Source organism: Onychostruthus taczanowskii, unplaced genomic scaffold, assembly GCF_017590055.1.
Source record: "Onychostruthus taczanowskii isolate IOZ18803 unplaced genomic scaffold, ASM1759005v1 scaffold6, whole genome shotgun sequence".
In the NCBI taxonomy this organism is placed as follows: domain Eukaryota; kingdom Metazoa; phylum Chordata; class Aves; order Passeriformes; family Passeridae; genus Onychostruthus; species Onychostruthus taczanowskii.
This window is the reverse complement of record NW_024503679.1, coordinates 9433384-9455322: the sequence shown is the minus strand read 5'-3', so window position 1 is coordinate 9455322 and position 21939 is coordinate 9433384. Positions and strand designations below refer to the sequence as shown.

Genomic DNA, 21939 nt, shown 5'->3' with positions numbered 1-21939 from the left:
CAAATACATGCACTGGAGAAAACATAAAAGACATGCAGTAAACAGCCCCTCAAGAGAATGGATCTTAAAGAAATGCAGTGCAAAATAAATCATGAAATAACCAATGTGCTTACAAAGAAATTTCTTCAAGACAAAAGAAACCATGAAAGTACAGAAGGAAGCTTCATACTACCCATAATAGCCCCAGGTAAACCAATCAAAATAAAGGGATGTCTAGACTGAATCAGTTGGTGCTGAAGACCCAGCATCCCCACTACAAAATTTCAGGTGCCTCATTGGGACTAATTCTAGTCTGATTCCATGGACTGGATGTCCTATAGCTGCTGGAGAACATCAGGTGCTTTTCTGGGACACATCATCTGGTTTAGCTTCATCCAAAAAATTCCAATTTATGCTCTGCAAGACCACTCTGTGATGTGAACTGATGAACAGTATATTAGGGCCATGATGAAATTTTCTTCAAAAACATGCTCCTTATCCATACTGGAACACTAATGCATTGGCATTCTATCCCTCCCCACACACAGTTTTCCTGCCAAACCAGTCCCAATTCCCTCTTCTGGCTCTACAGATAGCTGATTTTTCCCCTTCCTCTCAAAGTGTTTTTGACTCCATCTCCCACCCAGATTCCTTATCTAATCTCAGTCTTCTCTTCCTCTATCCTTGACTCAGTGTGTCTGTACAGCCAGTCCCACAACCTCCACCCACCTTCTCACATCTGCCTTTCCTTCACTGCATGAACTAATGGCAAATTTTTCTGTTCAGCTCATCTCATCTTTCCCGCTCCTCATGTGATCGCATCACTCCCTGTCATAAGCCTGAAGCTCAGGAGATTGGAAGCTCTCCACAAAATCTCTTCTGAATGCCTGAATGTGAGGTAGGAGGCATCACAGAGTTCATCCCATGGCACCTGGTCCACACTGCAGTAAAGCAGAAAGCAAGAGCAACCTCAAGGAAAAAATTTAATGGCTTATTTCTGGAAGAGCAACATGTTAATGTATTCTAAGGAGGCTACACACATGCAATCTGTTTGCAGTCAGGACTTGTAACAAGCTAGAGAACACTTAAAAGGATAAGTTTTCAGAAATTTCAGCTGTTAACATCCAAGAAGATTCCACTGAAACTGAAGGAAAAGGTTGGGGATTTTTGTAAAGGTTGTAGTAAAATATGTGTTGATGTTCACAGACATTGCAAAAGACTTATCCATGACCAGAAGATCATTGCCTGCCAAATTTCAAATCCCTGGTCTGTGATCAAGTCCAACAATTGGGGGATTTTAAGACATATTAAATAAAAGGTTTCAAGAATGTTTTGACAGTGGGAAACAACATGTTTTTCTCCTCTGTGTCCTTGGAATATGCTGAGCTGTTTTGGCTGAATTTTCTCCAAAACACATAGCACCTGGCATGAGAAGTTACTGACACAACTGTCTAATTTTGCCAAATAATCCTTCATATAAAATAAAGTATCAGACAACCTTGAAAATGGGGGTTGCTAGCTCCATATATATTTATTTCAGAGGGGAAAAAAATGTGAGGCAAGAAGTTGTCACAAAGTTGAGCTGGCTGATGACATAGAAGAGGGAGCTGTGCCAAAGGCCTCTGTTTAGATAAATGACCAAAGTGAAATTAGGTTTTTGGTTAAGCATGCTTGGGGATGATGGCATACATCATGTGAGAAGAAGTGACCAATGGTATATTACACAAGTGCCATAGGAAATAAAGCACATGGAAAGGAAATTCAAACAGTTACAAAGCCATCACCAGTGAAAGCTTTTATAAGAAGCTCTTTAGGAAAACACTACAAAAGGCAAAACTTGCAAGTATCTTGCAGTTTGGGAATCAAATAAAGCCGAACAGGGACAAGTCCATGCCTTCAACTTCACCCCCCAATGAACCAGCATCTTGTCTTCTTTGTTGGTATCAGAACTAGAACATTTTTCTACCATTTCTGGCCAACAATGGTGCAGAAAGGAGATATGAGGGCCCAATCCTACAATTTTTCCATGTGCACAAAGTGCAGTGGAGTTAATGGGAGTTCCATGCATTTAGTACTAGAAACTTCAGGCCCATGATATCTCATTTCCCAGTGGGATGGTACATTTTACAACCTATTACACTTTTTGTTTGAATATCGTTAGTCAAACCTTTAATCATTTTACCAGAATGTTAGAATCTGGCTTCCTGACAGAAGTTTAACTTACTTTGTCTTTCAAAGGCAATTAAGTGTTAGTGGAAAAAATAAACTTTTGAAATAATTGTTCCTTTCATATTTGCAAAGCAGTAAGCTCCCTTTCACTGCTGTTTAACTTTCTGATCAAAGACATTAATTTAATGTAAAAACATATAAAAAAGATAATAAAACAAAATTAGTCCTTCATGAGAAATCATTTGCTATCAATGCCTAAATTTCTTTGTTTTAAAATAAGGGCTAAGATAACCAAGCACTTTATTTTCCCTTATGCCTCTTTTTTATACTAAAATCTTTGGCTCTTTCTTTCCTTCCAGTTTTTTAATTTGCTTCATTGAACAGTAAAATTTACATCCTGCTCACAGCCTTAAGCTCCCTCTTAAATACATTTCTGTCATGTGTCGATATTTTCTCAACACTAGTTCTGAAAGCTTCCAAATGACTCTTTGGAAGATAATGTGCCTCCCTTCACTGATATTTTACCACAAAGAAAGGATGGCTTTATTTCCACATTTCATTCACACACAGGATGATTATATGGAACTCATTGCATAGTGCTGAACAACTTGACCAAAAATATATTTTGGCACCATCACAATAACCAAGAAAAACATCAAGTTCTGAATTTAGTAGCATGTGTACTGTTTTGCTTATGCCAGTGGTAATTCATTCATATCATCCAGCCTACTGCAGAGCAAGATAAACCCAAAACTTGGCAAAACTGACATATTTCCTCAGAATAGTCTTTCTTGGTCTTTAATTTTAGAAGACTCTTAAAGAGACAGTGAATTATGACAGAGGAAACAATGAACCATGGGCATTCTTCAAGGCAGTGGGACACCTTCCACCAAGTGATGTCAGCTCTTACCTGAGCCACAATACCACAGAATTAAGCACCTGCACAGTGGCACCCAACACCCCTGCAGGGCAGTACAAGACACCACACTGCAAAGCAATGGGCATTGAGGTAGCAAACAAACTGCTCCAACTTAGATCCAAACTGAAGCATATTGCAAACAGTGCCATTAAAAAACCCATGGAAATAGTTATATATACTACAATAATATTTTAGTATGATTCAATATACAAAGCTCTTTCAAAATCTGTGCAGACGTGAAATCTTTGCAGGCTGAAATACAATATTAAAATAAATGCAGCTGTCAGAGGCAGGGGCATCATCCATTAAAAAGAAAAGCTGGTTGCATTTGAACTTTGAGCACTGACTTTAAGAGCACCCTTCTATCTGGTGACTTTGCAGGAAGATAATTAACCCCAAAGGCCCCATCTCCGTATGACAAATACACAATGTGAGTTCAGAAAAAGAAAAAATTACGTGAGGCAACTGTTCATAGGATAAATACATGGGACATGTGCTGTGAGATTCCAGGGAGCATCATCTGTGAGGGTGGAGAGCACCAGTGCCAGAGGGTGTTTGGAAAACTTTGCCTGCCTATCAAAATAGCCAGAGTCTTCAGACTCCAGTAAGGGTCTAATTCCAATACCCTTCCTCTTTTATATTTTATATTTTCGATATTACTGAGACCTACAGAGTTACTCCCAGTAAGATGTTAATCATTTTGAGAAAGAAGGGTGAAATTTGAGCCAAACAGAAAGGAGATAGAAATATTAGTCCCTTTCATTTCGTGCTTTTTGTACCATACAAGTAGTAACTTGCCCCTGAAGTTCAGCTGTTATCAGACACCACCAAAAAAAAAAAATCAAAGTTAATTTGAAAACCAGGTACTTATAAGCACAGGCCACTATTTCCATATTTCCATAAAACCATCTATAAGATGTTTCCATGGATTAATAACATTGCTGCAGCATCACATATACTGCAACATGAGGATACCCTCTAAAATAAGATGTGCATCTTGATGGTTATTCCTGATAGAATGAATTGAGTAGCTCTATTAAAAAAATTGCATATCTCAAATTCTTTCCTAGCTATACCCCAATGTGTGGTATCCCTCACGGAATTTCACTAGACTAATCTAGCACAGACTTCAGAATAAGTAGCTTTGTAAAAGTGCAAACAAGTATATGGCTAAAAGGTCACTGCAATATGCATGCTAATACAGAAGCAGAAAACACAGTCAAGGATAAATTACCATAGGATCAATTTGCAACCTACTTTTTTCTGGTGAGACATGTGCCTTAGCTTGTCCCCTCACAAGCCTGCATGTTGAGCCATCTCCTGCACAGATTCCACAGTTGTCTTCCTTGGCATTGCTCCCAAGCTGTCGATCACAGCCCACTGCCTGCCAACATCAACACCACAGTCAGAAGGAGGGCAAAGCTGTAGTAGACATGCTCAGGTTTCTGGAATTTTATTTATTATGTTATCCTTTTGATTTTATGAGTTGGCCTCATTCTATCAAAGCATATCTTGCCATTTAGGATTTTAAAAGCATGCTGTCATTTCCATGATTTTAATGATGAACCACAACAACTGATATATGAAGCTGTTCAAGCATAGGAAATACATGAATCTGCTTCCCACTACTTATGTGAATGAATACCATTGAGCATTATTCTTTCCAACACAAGGCATAACTATGTTATTTACAATTTGGTTTTCATCACCTGTTTAATTATGTCTGAGAAGGATTATTTAATTGCATTTATCCTAAGTTAAAAATTTAAAGGGCACTCAGCCCTCAACTTCACAGACAGGGAGTTGAGGGCAGTGCTAACATTCTAGTGTCTTGGCCATTCAGAATTTAGCTGGCACTTGTGCAGATCTATTTGCCATTAACATCAGTGTCAATTGCATATACATTTGCTAACCAGATTTTAAAAAAACTTGGACGATTCATTTCTCACCTTTGGATTTTTTCTGGTTTATGAATATAAGACCCATTCTATAAAACTTTCCAAAGATTATTATAAAAACACCCAAACTTAAACACTGCCAAAAATTCAAAAAGCAATTTTAAAAAAAAAGCCCTGTCAACTGAAAACCCTCCAAATTATAATGAAAACATTTTTCCAGGTTTTTCTTTTTCTGCTTATCAGTCATCTCCACAAGAAAGATGGGAATGAGAATGGAAAGACAAAGAATAGACAAAAACTGACTAAAAGCAGCTTCCTGATGAATGGAAGATAAATATTTGGCCTCACCTATCTTACTCTCCACTATTTCATAGAAGAGTTTTTCAGGGAGTACCAAATGCTCAACAATGTGGTAAAAAGCTGATCTCCAGCTTCAAGTTTTCTCAAGTCAGCCTACCTGCCTCTTACGTTCACATATCCCTGAGAAGGGCAGCTAATTTGTCATGGATGTACATATTTAACAAAAATCCAAACCGACAAATGGGTAGAAAATCCTCTGGAAACTCAGAGTTAAAAGCAGTGCTAGAATTCTGAAACTGGCCAGCACACGCCTCTTCCTATATAAAAATGCCTGGAAGGGGCAGTCTCAGCTGCCAAAATCCTGCATCTGTGCTGTGCCAGAGCTGACACACGATCCCCTTGGAGAGGTGAGGATCCAGTCCACACGTAAGAGGCAGGGCTGGGTCTTCCAGTCTGAGTCAACACACACACACAGACACACAAATCACACACATCCACTGCCAAACACGGAAAAATGCAATCTCAAAGTTTCACATGGCTGTGGAAAAGAAAACAAAGCAGTCCCACCTCCCCCTTCATCCCCTTTCCCTTATTTTCCCAATTCCCTACAGCCTGAATTCCCTTTAGAGGAGGGCATTAATGGGGACAGTTTAGTCCTTCTCTTGAGAGACCCGCAGGGAAGACTCTCAAGGACATCTCCTCCCTAAGGGCTTCAGATTCACCAGAGAAACCTTCCTTAGCAGCAGGAAATTATTTTATTCCTGCAATTGAAGGGGACCTTAATTCCAGCCCAGCAAGGAATTAATGTTAAAAATAAATAAGTGACTTAACACTAACAGTAAATAATTTCGGTCTCAACAAAAACTTGGTTGTAAAAATAAAGCAAATGTACACGTGTGAACTCAGACCATCAGGTGCTTATTTACCACACAGAAGGCATGTGGGAACACTGTACTGTTATTTAGGCATGGATTACAGATTAAAATATTTGCACTTGAAGTTGTCTTTAGCATTAGCTCTGGGCTCATTACTGACACCCAGAAAAACATTAAAAGGTTGTAAACAAATGACTATAAACAAGTCTATCTTCACACTTTATAAACAATTAACATTGAGAAATTAATGAAAACATCATTTAAGAAACAGAAATTGACTGGACCACTCTGTGAATCAGAAAGCAGATGAAATTTCATGGGATATAATAATAATAATGTGCTCGACAGACACATTTGCCTCAGCATTGACAACTCTTTCAGTTCCCAGCTCCACAACAGACTTTGTTTTCTGACCTTTGAAAACTCCTGTGCTTTTCCATTCCAGTCTATGGAAGAGATCTAACTGCAGCTCTCCAGCTGACAGAGATGTTGCATGAATTAATCTCCTAAAGTTTGTGAAGCATGCAGATGGTGCAGTGATGGAGACCATGCCAGTGGTTGAGAGAGTCTATATTTCTCTTTGGAAGACTTTTAAAGTGGTTAGCTCTTCCACTGATTCTCCTGCCCTTATGCACATAAAGACACTGCTAGAACAAGGAGGTAAATTGTATCACTGCAAGTGTAACCTAACCACAATGCCTCAAACACATCTCCATTTAATACTGCAATCTCCTTTTCTAAATATTAAAAAAAACCTGTTTATTCACTCATCAATTAATTTCAAAGGGAAAAATAAGGTGCAAATTCTGATACCCTGTGTGGGAAGTCCCGTTTTTCTTAGTTTAATCTCTTGCATATTTACAGGCTACAGATGCTGCAGGTCTTTAGTGGGAAGAGGGCACTAAGCAAGCAGAGCAGGACCAGCCCATTAGGGCCCAACAGGACAATAACAAACATCCAGACTGGGCTCATCCACACAGCTTCTGTGAAAACAAACTCCCACTGGGTGTAACAAAAATTACACAACTGTGCAAACAAAAGGCATTGTTGTGTCCTACACAGAATGTACAAAGAGATAATCAGCACAGCAGCATGCTTCAGAGGGCTGTTTCATATAGTATTATTGCTTATTTTTTAATAACACACAAATGCCACAGAAATAAAACAGGAGTGCTAGTTGCAAGGGACTTGGATGTGGGAAAAGGTTTACAGCTCCCCTGACAGCAAAGGTGGTGTGTTCAGCTAGATGCATTCACTCTCTGCAGATTTCCTTCCCAGATTATGTTTACATCAGCTGTTACAAATATGAATATCAAGCAATGATATCTGGGAACACAATCTAGAAAACAACTCAAATTATAATCACAATTTTGACTTGAAGTGAGCATAGAATCCCAGATTTTGTTTAACTTGAAGGACCCAAAAATTTAACAGGTTTTTAAGAGACAAGCCACAAATTTAGAGTTAATTCAAGAAGGAATCTTAATAAGTGAACACTGGGATGGGACATATTTTAAACCTCAGAGTCTAGAGCCAGCCTTTCTTTTCCTGTTTGTAAACCCTTGATCAGGTATGTGTCAGGTGAGCTGAACAGCCACAGATCTCCCCAGAAGAGGAAGATGTAAGGTACAGCATTGGAGACAGGGTCTCAAAAGCATATGGCATTGACACAAAATATGATTTTAAGCTATTCATATTGTAGCCAATGACTACTGGAGAGGAAAAAAAAAGTGCTTGATGAAACATTTTGAAGACAGTAAATTTTGTTATTTGCAAATAAAGCTGCAAGAAGGACAAGAAAATGATAAATGGCAGCAGCCTTCCTCCACCTCAGCCAGCCAAAGAGGCTGATGATTTTCACAATTAAGGCATTTTGTGGGATTAATTTACCCCACATTGCTTGCTGTTTACAGAGCAAAGGGATCAGCTGAAAATATTACAGGCAGACTGGGAAAACATCTGCAGGCTTTTAGGGCATAGTCAGAAATAATATTAGGTGATTTTAACATAGGCTGAATAAATGAAACAAGTGATAACACAAACTGTGTAATGGAAGGGTTGGGACCCAGCGAATTTAAGAAATTTGTAACCATAAATATCATCATCCCAAAAAATGATGCAGGTACTGTAATGACCAGGCTGTAATTGAGCTCCTCAGACAGCAGGCAGAATATTCACCAATATGTAACAAAACAAACAGCAAGTAGAAATTTAATATAAGAAGAGTATTGAGGAAATGAGCAGTATGTGAATTTATAAAATTGTCCATGATGGGGTATCAATGAATATGGATATGGCAGGATTATTTTCAGAAACAGGTCTCCAATCCATTACTAATTTTGGGCACAACCTGAATATGTTACTTGTCTGTTCTTACAAAGGGGGAAAAAAAATGAAAAATAATTATCTCATTTACAGAATTACATCTACTTTTCTCACAAGCAGCTCAGATAGAAAGCATCTGGTTAAGCAGAGAACAAAAGCACTCATCTGCTTCAACAAACCTTAGCATGGCAGTGCTGTTGTGAAAGACAGTCCTGAAGGGTGTGAAATACTTTGGAGCATGCTTAGAATAGTTCATGTAGGTTCAGAAAGGCAAAGGAAGAGCAAAAGGTCAGGATATAAAATCCAGTAATATAGATGAAAGAGAAAAAGAAAATCACTGCTGATATGTTAAACGTGACTATGGAACATTACAAATATTTTTGCAAATATGAATCCAAAAATCACTCAGAAGCCCATGTAAAACTGTTTCTTTAGGTCATGTTCAATTAGTAGTGTTTCAGCTGAGGAATTGGACTTAAACAAAGAAATTAATGTAGCATGTTAATTTTGATTTGTGAAGGTCCAAGAATAATCTGTTAAATTCAAAAGGCTTCCTTTGTTAAGATGTTTAAATTAAGCATGATAAGAAAATTGACAGGACTGCAAGGTGATGGAATTTTAACTTAAATTCCAACATGGTAAAAAAGCATCATAGTGAAAAACAAGGCAAACCCCACCCATACCCTCCCTCCATCCTTTCAGAGACTTCTCTTCATAAGTATAAATACAAACATGGACTAGAATTGCCAGTGCAGAGTCCAATACAGAATCAGGTTTTAAAATTTCAACATTTGCTTGTGAGACCATTGCTTTAGCCCCCCTGAAATGTGGCATTACCTCAGCTGGACTCAGCTCCAGCTGCAGGCACTCCCAAAACAGACACAGCACCACTTTTTGTAGAACTCATTCTACAGAAGTGATTTGTCAGTTATAAAAATATTACATTTCAATTATTCAAAAGGGTTTCTGGAATGCCAATGACTCAAGATTATATACTTCAAATAAATAAGCTGAAGATAAACCTACACTTTATAAAATAAAAGTATTTATTTCAGAGATGAGTAAAACCAGACATCTCTGCATAACAAGCATCATGTAAGTGTTAAGTGTCATTATTATTATCAAAAGCATGAAATCATATCCAGAAATGTAGATAATTATAAATAAAATTTCTCTTTCAAAGTGAGCTTTCCCCCTTCTAGGGTCCTCTGGAGCCAAAGATCCAGGTATAGCCAGAAAAAACAAACATTCTGAGTTCTCCTAATAGAAGCAGCCACAAAAGAATAAATCACTGCAATTTTTATTTGTGACAGATACATAAATTCTGTGAAACATTAAAACTGAAGCTGCCATTATTTTCCTATCTACCATGTCTTAGACTAAGCTCTTTAGCAGACATGTCATTTAAATATTCAGCAATGTATTTGTTAAATACTAAATAATTTCCTACTCTGACTAAGAAATTTATTATTGATACAGACTCTCATTTATCAGTGATTCCATTGAAATTATCAGGCAAGCTTCTGTTTTGCAGTGTTCTATGTTTGCTTGAGGGACTGCAGCTCAGAGTCAGGGAGTAATGCCCTTTATTAATGTGATTTGGTTTAACAAAATGAAAACAGAAAATCAATTCAACTATATATCAATATGCCATAATTACCATCCTTCTACAGCTGCTGAACAAACCCCCCAGGTGTCAGGAAAACCCAGGTGAAGGCTACTCTGGGTACATTTCTATTCATGTGCTTCCAGTGGTCTGGCTGTTTCAAAGGATGCACAGAATGTGTATTCCAGGAACAACCTGCAAGTGGAATTTCAGCTCAAACATACAGATGGTATTTACTGAAATTCAGCTAAAGCAGAAAACCCAGAAAATCATTTATGGGCAAGTGCTCAATATGCTTAAAATGTCAAAGAGGTGCTGCATTTCTGCTGAGCAAGGAACTGCACTGCAGAATGCACAACTGGAGATGATAATTGTACTTCTCACAAGGAGTTACTGCACAGGAGATCCTTCCCCTCAAGGGCTGAACAGTCTGTAATTATCTCAGTACACATTATCCAGTTGTTATTATTTTAAACCTGGCCAGCAGCAGATCTGAAGGGTGGCAAAAAAATTTGTGTCCCATGTGCAAGTGCCCTCCACTGCCTTCAAAATTGTTAAGATTTGCAAAATATAGTCTGAAAATAAGCTATTACACCGAGCATATCCAACTTAGTGATCTGACTGCTCAGCCACCAGGATAGCAGTATTTGGACTTTTATAAACAAAATTATTTATTTCAGGCTTACAAGAGATGAGAACTAAGATAAAAATGGCATAAGAACATCTACATACTACTAAAGGTTATCAGCATTGCCCAAAATACAAGACAACCTCCAAATAACTTCTGACAAAAATGCCTTTTCCAAGTTTTTGACTTGAATAAGAAAGGACATGTTTTATTTCAGCATTTACTGGTAAAGGAAGAAAACAGTGAAAAAAACTTACATGTTCAAAAACACAAATCTCTATTGCAAATTCATTGGAATCACTCAATAGGGAAAATTAAAGTCCTTTGGGTCTTGCTCAGAGAAAAGGGATTTTTATTTCGAAAAACACAGACACTCACAAAATCCAAAACTCAGAGAAATTAAGGTTGTGTTTCATGGCACAGTTGCATGTGCTGTGACAGTACAGAGATCTCATTGCATCAATGTCAGCTATTTGCTGCATTTTTCCCTGCTCTGCTTGTCTGAGCTCAGAATCCAGCAAAGGCAGATGTCAGGACTGACTGTATCCACACAACAAATAACTAATTTTAAATACGGCTATGGGAATTCATAGTAATAAAAATGAATGAAAAAACTGTCATGTGAAAATCCTGCTCTCCCTTGGTCAATATTTTCCATGTCTCTTTGCCCTGCTGCCATTCAAAGCCCATCTATTCAGGACTTTGCAATCTCTGCTCACATCCTTCACTTCACGCTAGCTTCAGCTTGCGCTTTATTCCTACACAGATAAAATATGTCCCCGGAGAGAACATAAAGAAAAAAGCTCCCACTGTCTCTTTCCCATGCTCATCATCCACAAGTAATTGATTCTGACAAGCAGAGGGAGAGATACCAGAACATCCCTCCAATTAAGCAATTTACTTTTTTTTTTCCTTTTAATTTACTTTAAAAGTATTGTGGAATCTCAGCTTTCAAGCAGCACTTTCAAACCCTAGTTTATCCTCACTGAGGATTTATCTTGGTCTAAAGTCTGATGGCTTTATCTGAGTCATGATTTTCTTCTCACATGGTCCTGCCTCACAACTCTTCAGTTCTGTCTGAGCTAACAAAGAAAGGCCTGATTGTGGCACGGGTTCTCACATCTCTGGAATCAAACCAGCCCAGGACAGCAGCAGCCCAGACAAGCTGACACAGGCTTCAGCATGTGCTAATTAACAGAATAAAGCCCCTCCAGGCTCAGGACCACAGTGAACTCCCCAGCCCATCTCCTCCCCACGAAGCTGCAGTCCCAGCTGCCAAGGTGAATGGGCAGCAGCCTTGCTGGGAGGAGAAAAACTTCCTCTCTTTGAGGATTTTCAGTTCCTCACAGGTAAGAAATCAGGCAGCAAAGGCAAAGTGTGCCAAAATGCAAACCTCAGAACGGAGATGCAAAATAAGTCAGAATGATGGGCACAAGGAGACGCTCCATGATGCTCAAATTCCTGAGCCATCCATACAGAGGAAAAGAATGTAAAGCAATAAAAAAACCCCAGAAAATAAAAAAATGCAGTGCATAAAATTCACTGCATACTAAAGGGCTCCTAAAAAGACTTTCCACATATTTCTGCTGACATTTTATATCTGAAGGCAAGAGGCTAAAGAGTGTTCCACAACTCTGTAAATCCACTTCCATCAAATAAAACAAAGTGCTTCCAAAACCTTTAACTCTTACTACAGGATCTGTCACATGCTAGAGGAGCTGAGAGATTATAGGACCACCCAGCAGGAGCAAGTACCATTTCCCACATGGTCTCCATTTGAAAAAACACACATACACACAGCCAGAGGATAAGACACAAACTCCCAGTGAGCTTCTTGTTTGTGAGAACACTTTCAAAAAAGAAATCAGTATATGAAATCAAATTACTTTGCTCCTTTACTGGCTGGGTTCAGCCAAATCTGCCTTGCTTGGTGAAGTTAGCCCTGGGGGATTTGAAGGTTACTAAGGCTCTACTTTAAGATGACACCCAAATCATGAGTTTTTCTGCTATCACTGCTCAAATGATTTAGGTCTTTGCTAGGCTGGGAAGTAAAGTCACATTTGCACTCAGCTCACTAAAACAAAACAAAACTTGGCAGTGAATCACTTATGACCAAAGAGGTACAGATAAGACACTGGAGATCAGAAAAAAAACCACTACTCATCTGACAAGAAAGGATAAACTTCCATAGTAAGAAATCCCTATGGAGAGCATTCTCCATAAGAAACAGTAGGAGAAAAAATAAGATAAAACCTGAAAAGAAACACCAGTTTCTAGCAGAAGTGGGAAACTGCAAAATAAAAACAAGTGATCCCAAAAGACCTTTTCAGTGTCTGAGAGTATCCCATTATTACCTGCGGTGTCTGAGAGCATCCTGTTATTATTATTTATTTATAAAAGCCCACCACTGAGTTGCCAACAATGTCATCACAAGGGAACAACTACACCAAAGTGGGCAGTGACATTCAAAGGGGGCAAGTGCAGCCCTTAAAGGGTGGCTCCATGATCTGCTGGCCTGGGCGGTGCCAAGAGCTTCCACAGGTGAGAAACCAACCCCCTGAGGCGAGGGAGGGTGACACTGACACCCCTGCTTATCTCAGCCCCATCTTCCAGTGGGACTTCTGGAGAGCCACCAACATCTCCCAGCTGAGCTGCAGCTGGAGCTCCCCACTCCCAGTTTTATCACCCCTGTCACACGTGTGCAGTCACATGAAGTTTTTCATGTGTAGCTCTGAGAGCCAGAAAGTTTTGTTGGCTCTCCCTGAGTAACTGCCAGTCTTTCTGGGCAGGGTCCAGCCTGCCAGCTCTGGTGCAGTAACACATACACAGAGTACAGGCATCTACACAGGTGTTCCTTCATGCTCCAAAATGCACTTTACTCTGTGCATTTGCTAATTAGTGGTACCCAGGAGAGAATGCCAGGTTTAGTATAACAGCTGGCTTGACACAGAGCTACCTCAAAACCAGTTCTTCCTATGAATCACTCAAAGGCTAAAAAGAAGAAAAATGCAACACTGACCTTTTTTTTCTAATTTTAAATATTAAAAGAGATCAAGAGTAAGTATTAATTTTGGGAAGGAAAAAGGTGCTTTTTAACAGCTATTCAGGAATTAACTACTCAGACTAACATGTGTTAGAAAGATGTCTGCAGTAACACAGGATGGAAAGGAAACCTTCCTTTCTAAGTCTCTGCACACCAAACCTCCTGTGCATCTTGGGCAGTCCTTAAGCATATTTACAGGCAAAAAAATGGATCTGCAGGAACCAAAAGAGAAAGTACAGAAAACAAACAGTTTGAGAAAGCAACTCTGAGGATAAAAGGAGTCAAGATGCAAAGAAATTAATAACCTGCTATAATTTTAAGTTTAAAACAAAAACAAAGCTTATTTAAAAAAAAAAAAAAAGTGCAAGAGCCTTCCAAGAGCTTACAGAAACTGTTTTCAATGAAAACTCTGACAGATATTTACATCCAGCATAGAAGTGCTTTGGTGGTGAGTGATACCTACTCGCCATATGATGACATGTGACAGAAGAGAGCTAGCATGGCAGAAGTGGATGGCTCTTCCCTTGACATGTGGGATGTCTTCTGATGTCAGCTAAATTTATGCCATATGCTACAAGGCACACTGTAGTGTCTGCCTTTTTTGGAACACAAACAACTTGCTGACACTAAATGGAAAGTTCACTGCAGGATTTACATCATCCTTGACCTAATTGTGACAGCCTAGGACAGAACTACTCAGGCTGCTCCTCAGGACTCCAGATTTTTTGGGTGATGCGTGTATTTGTTGTCCAAACATATTACTCCATATTAGGAAAATTACCACTGTAACCATTTCAGGTGCTGGCACAAGTAACACCCCATTCTGCATTCTGGTAGAAAAAAAGCAGGTCTGCACAAATTAAAAACAAAACCCAAGAAGAGGCAGGGCCCCAAAGCAGGCGGAGTAACTGGGTAAATGTTGCCCACATATGTGTCTGACATGCAGATGTTTTTAAATGTCTCCACCCACAGCCAGATGGGCACAGCAGGAACATATTATATGAAAAAATGTTTGGGGAGCTATGCAGAGACTAGAAAAAATATCAGAAGTGTGAAAATCCTGGCAGTGAAGTTTTGACCTGTCCCCATTTAACACAACAGCCCCAGATATTTGGGTTGATAACAGAAGCAGGGCAGTAGCAAATGAAAACATGATCAAATGGTTTCACTGAGTTAAGCCTCAAACAACCCCAAAATATCTTACTAATTTTCCCAATAAACCTTTGCTGCTCCACCATCTTTAGATTTCAGCTCCTGTAAAGTCTCACACCTCCTATTCAGAGTGCAGCTTTGTCATCTCACAATTTTCTTTGATAGAGCTTATGCAGCTTGATTTGCTTGATAAGGGAAGTGCAAAGGAACAGAACTGAAGCTGGATAACAAGAATTCACCATCTTTGTAAATTCATATGCTGCCAAGGTGAGAGCTTGAACAAGAGGCAGAATTAGTGAAGCAGCCCAGCTTAGCAGGAACCAGAACAAAAGTGAAATCACGCTGGGGAGGAGGGGAAGTTGAGTCAACTTCAAGACAATAAATGAGCAAAACCAGCACCAGTCTCCTTTACAGAAAGTCTTTGGTGTTCCCAGGCATAGAAGTGAAGATCCTCACATCAGTGCTCATTTAGATGGGTTAGCTGTAAAAACACTTGCCAAGCAATTTGCTGGTTGTGCCAATTACATGTCAGAACCCACCAGACAGATCTTATAGCAACAACTGAGGAGAATCACGACTGTGCTGTCTCTCTTAAGAGCAGTTAACTAAATAACCATGTTTTTCTGGGACAGATTAGGCATCAATTTGTTTTCTTTTCCTGCTCAAACAGGAGTAGCACAAAGCTCTGTGTTGGTTTCTGAGGAAGACCCCACCTCCCACAGCCTCTTTCACAAGAAGCAAGCCTTTCACTCTTCCCTCAAAATAGGAGCAGGTTATTTAAATGGAGCTTCATTTAATTTAATTGAATTCTACTTCAGTTTTTTTTACCTCAATAAAATTATCCAACACTAAATTATCAAATATATACTTTAAAAAGCAAAGGTTTTCAATTTGTGCAAAAATACCTCAGGAATAACCAGTGACTTCAAGAAAATAAAGTTAAAACAGTTAATTGTTTATGAGTATCAGCAATAAATTTTTAAAATTGAGTAAGTTACAGCAGAGGACGCATTCTAAACATGTTTGTTCCAGGCTTTTTTCCTGAAGATGTTACCTCACACTGAGAAATATTTTTGTGAAATTGGAAGAAATAATGAAAAAAATAAAAATGGGAGATGGAGAAAAGAAATTGATTCTCATCAACAGTGTAAGAGTTCCAGTTCTTGCTTCTGGAATGATTAATTTCTTCTCCACCATTTCATTTATTCTAAAAATTGATTATTTACATTTCCAAGCATTTTGTATCATATACACACACGAATACTACAAAATGCTAAGAAGGAACATTGAAAGCAGCCCTTTTAAATGTACCTCCCAACTGCTCTTCACAAAATTGGATCCACTCTGGGCAAAGAGAATTTTATGCCGTGTATGAAATTGGGATGGAAGAAGGTGTTTGAAGTCGCTGTGGGAGACACTGGCACCCCAGAGCACCCTGAGCACCAGCCCTTGAAAAGCCTTCAGGCTGCAGTGGGCACAGACAGCAAAGGCACCTCCTAGAAAAGGCTGGGCAACCCTCCTGGGTAAAAGCCTTTTTATTGGGATAGGAAGCGTCACTAAGAGCATGGCACAAGAAGAAATCTATTATTTGGCAAGTGCTCCCAGAGTTTCTGGAGGTATATCCTATTTCCAATAGAGGGTAACAAACACTGCTGGATCCCACAGTGAAGCACCACTGACAAATGAAGTCTCTCTGGAAGGAATTCTTCTGTCCCAGAGCTGCAGATGCACCGAGTGTCAACACGACTGGCATTGGAACTGCAGCATGCACAGAAGTCACATAAAACCCACAGCAAGGTCCAGATCATATATTAATGCTGCTATAACCCATGCACCAGTCTTCTGCCAAATGTGTCAGATTTTCCTCTATAATAGAGCTATTTTTCTCACTGGGCCATATCCTGCATTTTTGAGTCACACACATTTTAGACATTTAACAGAGCAACAACCACTTGCAGAGAAAGAAAACTAATTGCAATAACATGTCCATTCTCTATAAACTGCTCTGTTCATAAAACAAGTTTGCAATATTGCTTTGTAAATGAGACATGGGCAAGGCTAGCAAGCCTCAAATATTGTAACTCTCTGCTTTTACACTAACTGTATAAAGTCAATAGCATAACTAATAAATAATAAATATATCTAGAAATTTATATTGCCATTTAAAGACTCAAACAATCAGTTCATGCAGCCACAACATACAATCACTCATCCATACAACAAGACAGACCTACATACTCACACCTGCCATTATGGGCTAGATCCCATAAAATGTCCGATTTTCTCCTTAACAGAGATTATATAATTATATGTACTCTGAAAATGAAATGAAAGGCTCTGCAATTTTATCACATCTTCACAGATATACTAAATTTTGGAAAGCTATAGCTACAATAACTAGGTTCATTAATTTTTACATGCATAAATAGAAGAGTGAATGAATTTTATTGACCTTTTATCTATATAGATAAATATCCATGGCTAAGGCAGTCAGGATGTTCTGTGTCTTCCTGAAAAGGTAGTTTATCTACAACCCATTTGACAGCACTTGCAGATACATCTAGACTGATGAATAGAATGAAAAACAATCCCAAAGCACCAACTGAAGGGCGAAGTGCCTCTCACCAAAGCCCCCATTTAGATTCACACCATGAACATACCTGGCAAATCCCACTGATGCACATATCCAAGGATTCAGTGTTGCAACGAGTACCATCTAGCACTTTTGGGGCAAGCTCCACAACCAGGTTCTTGCCCAGAGCTTGACATTTCAGGGCACAAGGTGCAGTAGGATCATTGTACACGGGGATCCACTCGTAAAAGTGTCCCTGGTATTTGACATCATTGTAGGCAGAACACTGCTGTGCTCTAAAGTCACCAACATCTGAAGGGCAGTCCTGAAAACAAACCAAAAAAAATTTTTTTTAAAAACTAGGGAATATTTTGCATTTGCAGTAAAGTTATCTGATGAATAACACAGAAGCTCTTCAGGCAGGCTTGGTTCAAGAACTGATCTGCTTTGACAAATACACCACACTGAAAAAATTTACTGTGTGTATTAAAAGAATTTATGTTGCTTAATCCATCGCTTGGAGTACAAATACAGAATATCATGCATATTCCAGCAATAACAACATAATTGATAGGAGAGGATAATTAAAAATGCTAATTTTTACAACACCAAGCAGTACAGTTAAAGTCTGGTTCTACAGTAAGAATTAGTTTCTAAAGGAATCTATATTTCAAGTAACTACAAGGTGATGTCTGATATTTGGTATTTCTCTTTTCAGAGGCTTTTCCCCCTAAAGGATTTCTGAGGCCTCTATTCTCATTCATACATTCATAAGTCAGAGTAATGAAAAAGGTATTGTGGCTACATATAAATAAAAAAATAAAATTTGTCTAATTAATTGTTTGGTACTGCTTGAAAAAAGCACAAGATTTAGGAGAAAACACCAGAGCTTTCAGTGCTTAGCCCTTTAATCTAATTACAAAGCACCTTCACCTCATGGAAGCAGTAACGCTCATTTTGTTGGAATAAAATAAACTTCAAATTGGTAACAATTCATCCTGTATTTCCAGTTCTAATAAGACAGTTTCCTACCTTCTCCCACAAAGTTCCTCAGCATACACAGCAGAAAGACCAAGTATGAGAACTGCTGGAAATAAAACATTCTAAAACATTTTTTTCTACATAAAGCATTACACCCAAACAACGATGTTAGTATTAAACTATAGTGACAGGAATGGAGATGAATACTGATTGATTTGAAAATAACTTTGGTAAAGTACTGGCAAAGGAGTTACTGTGTCAATTCCTCAGTGCAGACTTCATTTGAAAGTATGTCCAGTGTCAAAGAGTCCATATGCCAGACTGAAAGGATATTCTTCCAAGAATTCCAACTGCACATATAAGCCAGATGTGAGGCTGATTTTAGTAAAGTTTTGTTTTCATTGGATGGAAGACTGAAAGATTGTGATGTGTCAGGCGAACTCATGGAACTTATTAGTAAGTATTAGTTAACAATGCTGATCCCAAGCACGGCTTCAACCTCAAGTGCATGATAGAGGACTGGAGAGTAAAATATACAGGAGAAAGTTTTGAATTTCAGTCCAATGCCCCCAACTATACTGCACTCAGTCTGGGGATTTTTTTAACCGTGGCTAACAGTAGCCTAAAACTGTCTCTGAATTGGTTGTAATCTACATAAAATACCTCCTAAAAATCAGTATTCTATCTAGTGACCAATATATGGAGTTTTTGCAGCTGAGCACTGAGCAGGTTACTGAACTTTCTCAGCAAAACTTTTCAGCTCTGTCTAATGCTACACCTTACAGTGACAATAATTTAGAATGATACTAACCATTTTGTATTATTTTTAATCTGGGATAATGCTAGTTTGAGCCATATTTTTTGAAACTATACAATGATGGAATAAGACACAGGGAGTATTTTACCTCTACAAAATCCCTCCAGTGAGAGCTTCTAGGAACATTGAATAAATACTGTGAGAAGCTACACATATTTAGTGCAGTGTCACTCCCCAGAAATTCACCAAGTTTGCACTGGTGTAAATGAGAGCAGAATTTTGGCTCTGACTTATCTGTCACCTCTCATTTTCCACAATAGCAAGTCTAAAATGCAGAGAGGACTTCAGAGTTCATATGGATCCCATATGTTTCCCTCCCACCAATGCAGACAGAGGAGCAACTAAGGATCGAAAAATAAAAAGTGGACGTTAGATTCAGGTAAAGTTAGAAGCAGTATTTGGGAGCAGTGTCACTCAGCCATGCACAGCTACATTTTCATCACAAAGAATTCAAGAGTAATCAGTAAAGCAGGCAGAGTGCTGGCCTTCAGCTGAGCTCTGACAGGCTGCTGTTACAGTCCATTATCGCTGGGCGTTGATGCGGTGCCAAGACACAAACACCACCAAGCCAGGATGTCAAGCCCATGGTTACTGTATGTTTCTCATTGACTCAACACAATGCAGCTCCTTCCTTCCACTCGCCTCCTGGCTGCTTCAGAGCAAGTGAATCCTCATCTCCCTGTTCTCTTTTGGCATCTTCAAAGCACCCAAAGTGATTCTGGCAGCTCGATTCACATGCCAGCTCCACCTGCTTTATGTTTGAGCTCTCTGCAAAAGCAGGAGCATAAAAGGAGCATCACAGAGGGGTATCAAAGAGCTGAAATTATTATCATTTGCATTATATCAGAGTCTGGATGGCAACCAAGTCCACATCCCAGTCTTCAAGGGAACAATAAATATTTGTGTAAAGAAAGGAGTTTAAAGACAAACACAACTAAGCACAGAATGAATGCAATCAAGACAACAAGAGGACTTGTAAACATCAGTTTAATTCCATTAGAGTGGTTTGGCAAACTGAAAGAGGGTTTAAAAAATAGAAAGGGAAAGGCAGGGCAAAGATGTGAATGGTAGGCGAGGGTGAACCATGTTCAGGAAGTGGGCAGGGTCATAATATCAGACAATGATATGAGGGACCCAGCCCTCATCCTGTTTGTGTGTCTCTGGTTTTAATCTCTTTCAGACATCACTTCATTCCACCGTTCTCTCTTCCCTCTCAATATTTCACATTTTTTCTTACTTGTTAAATTTTTTTGTTACAAATTTCAGGATTTCTCCAATTTCTTAATTTCAGCAATAGCTTTTCTATCACACTCAATGTACTGAACCATGGCCAAGGCCATTTGTAGATTCACACACTGCATAAGGAGCTGAAGACATATCTGTGAGGTCTAATACATGAAAATGTTGGCAAAAACAATCACACCCAGACCTCGCAGTGGAATGAAATGTATTTATGACATGACTTATGAACATATTAGATCTGAAAAAGATGCTTTAGACATGACTACCATGAAGATTAAAAACACACACACACATATATATAGATATATTCCTTTTTCTTTTTTTTTTTTCTTTTTTTTTTTCTTTTTTTTTGTGACACACGATTAAAAACTACTGCATCCAAAGGCTGGCTCCTTATGAAATATATCTTTGACCTCTGGCAATAAGCACCCTCAGCCTTTGAAAACAAAGCTGACCTGGGAAATCTGTATCTTTGTAGGCAATGTTCATGTACAAAATATGAAGGTTGCATCAGTCCCTGTGACTCTTGCCAACAATTACTCTACTGAAAAAAGCACAAAAGAGAAGGCAAGAAAATTCCCAGTAAAAATGATGACACCAAAGAAAGTCTAGCCCTTTGTCTCGTTTTATTCTTTGAATCTCATTTTGTTGAAACCCAGCCAAAACTGATGAAGTCATTGTTTTGTTTTCTTTTTGAAACTAGCTTCAGGTTCTATGTTTTTCCTACACAATTTTCAGGCCACTTCTAAGCAGAATCAAGATACCCAAGCTGGAAATCACCTCAGCCAAGGGAGCCTTATGGTGCACCAGCATTGTAAATATAAACTAAATAAATGAACAGATTCGAGAGAAACTATGTAACTCAAGGTGAAATGTTATAGTCTAAAGCAGACACAGTACAGCCAAGATTTTCTGATTGGGATAAATTAGCTGGTTAAGTGGATGCTGAGACAGTTATAGATAAATGTGTTGAACAAGTGTGAGCATTATCTGCATTTAATAAAAGTTTACTTCGGACTTAAAAATTGAGCTATCTTTTACAAAATAGTGGTTTTTTTCTGACCGTAGAAGAATCACTCTGGCAAAAATATAAGCGACTTTTTGGCACACAAGAATGTGAAATTTATGGGGAAGTGGCCCAAATAACTTGTTCTGTGAATAGGACCCTAAAGGATTAACTTAAACACTTCCACATAGTGCACATCATAGCATTAGAATGCAACACTATATACAAAAAATTAAATTTAAAAAAGGGTGCAAAAAAGACTGAAAATCTCATTGAACAACATACAATGGACAGTTTATTTCTCTAAAATCTCTGTATGGAACGCTGAAAGCACACATGCAGTTTAAGGAAACCATGCACCTGGCATCTCAGTTATGACAGAAAGATAAGCAGGCTATACATACACCTTAATCTTAGCAATTATTTT

The 21939-nt window shown here is 38.7% G+C and overlaps 1 protein-coding gene across 2 annotated transcripts in view; it reads right to left on the bottom strand.

Moving 5' to 3' along the window:
• ADAMTSL3 (ADAMTS like 3) overlaps positions 1–21939 on the bottom strand; it is a 168092-nt gene that overhangs the window by 68246 nt on the left and 77907 nt on the right. For both annotated transcript variants that reach the window (XM_041418466.1, XM_041418468.1), the window contains exons 6-7: positions 17555–17791; positions 4325–4451 (exon numbers count right to left, since the gene is read on the bottom strand). In XM_041418466.1, coding sequence (XP_041274400.1) covers positions 4325–4451; positions 17555–17791 — 364 coding nt within the window. The remainder of the gene's footprint in view (positions 1–4324; positions 4452–17554; positions 17792–21939) is intronic.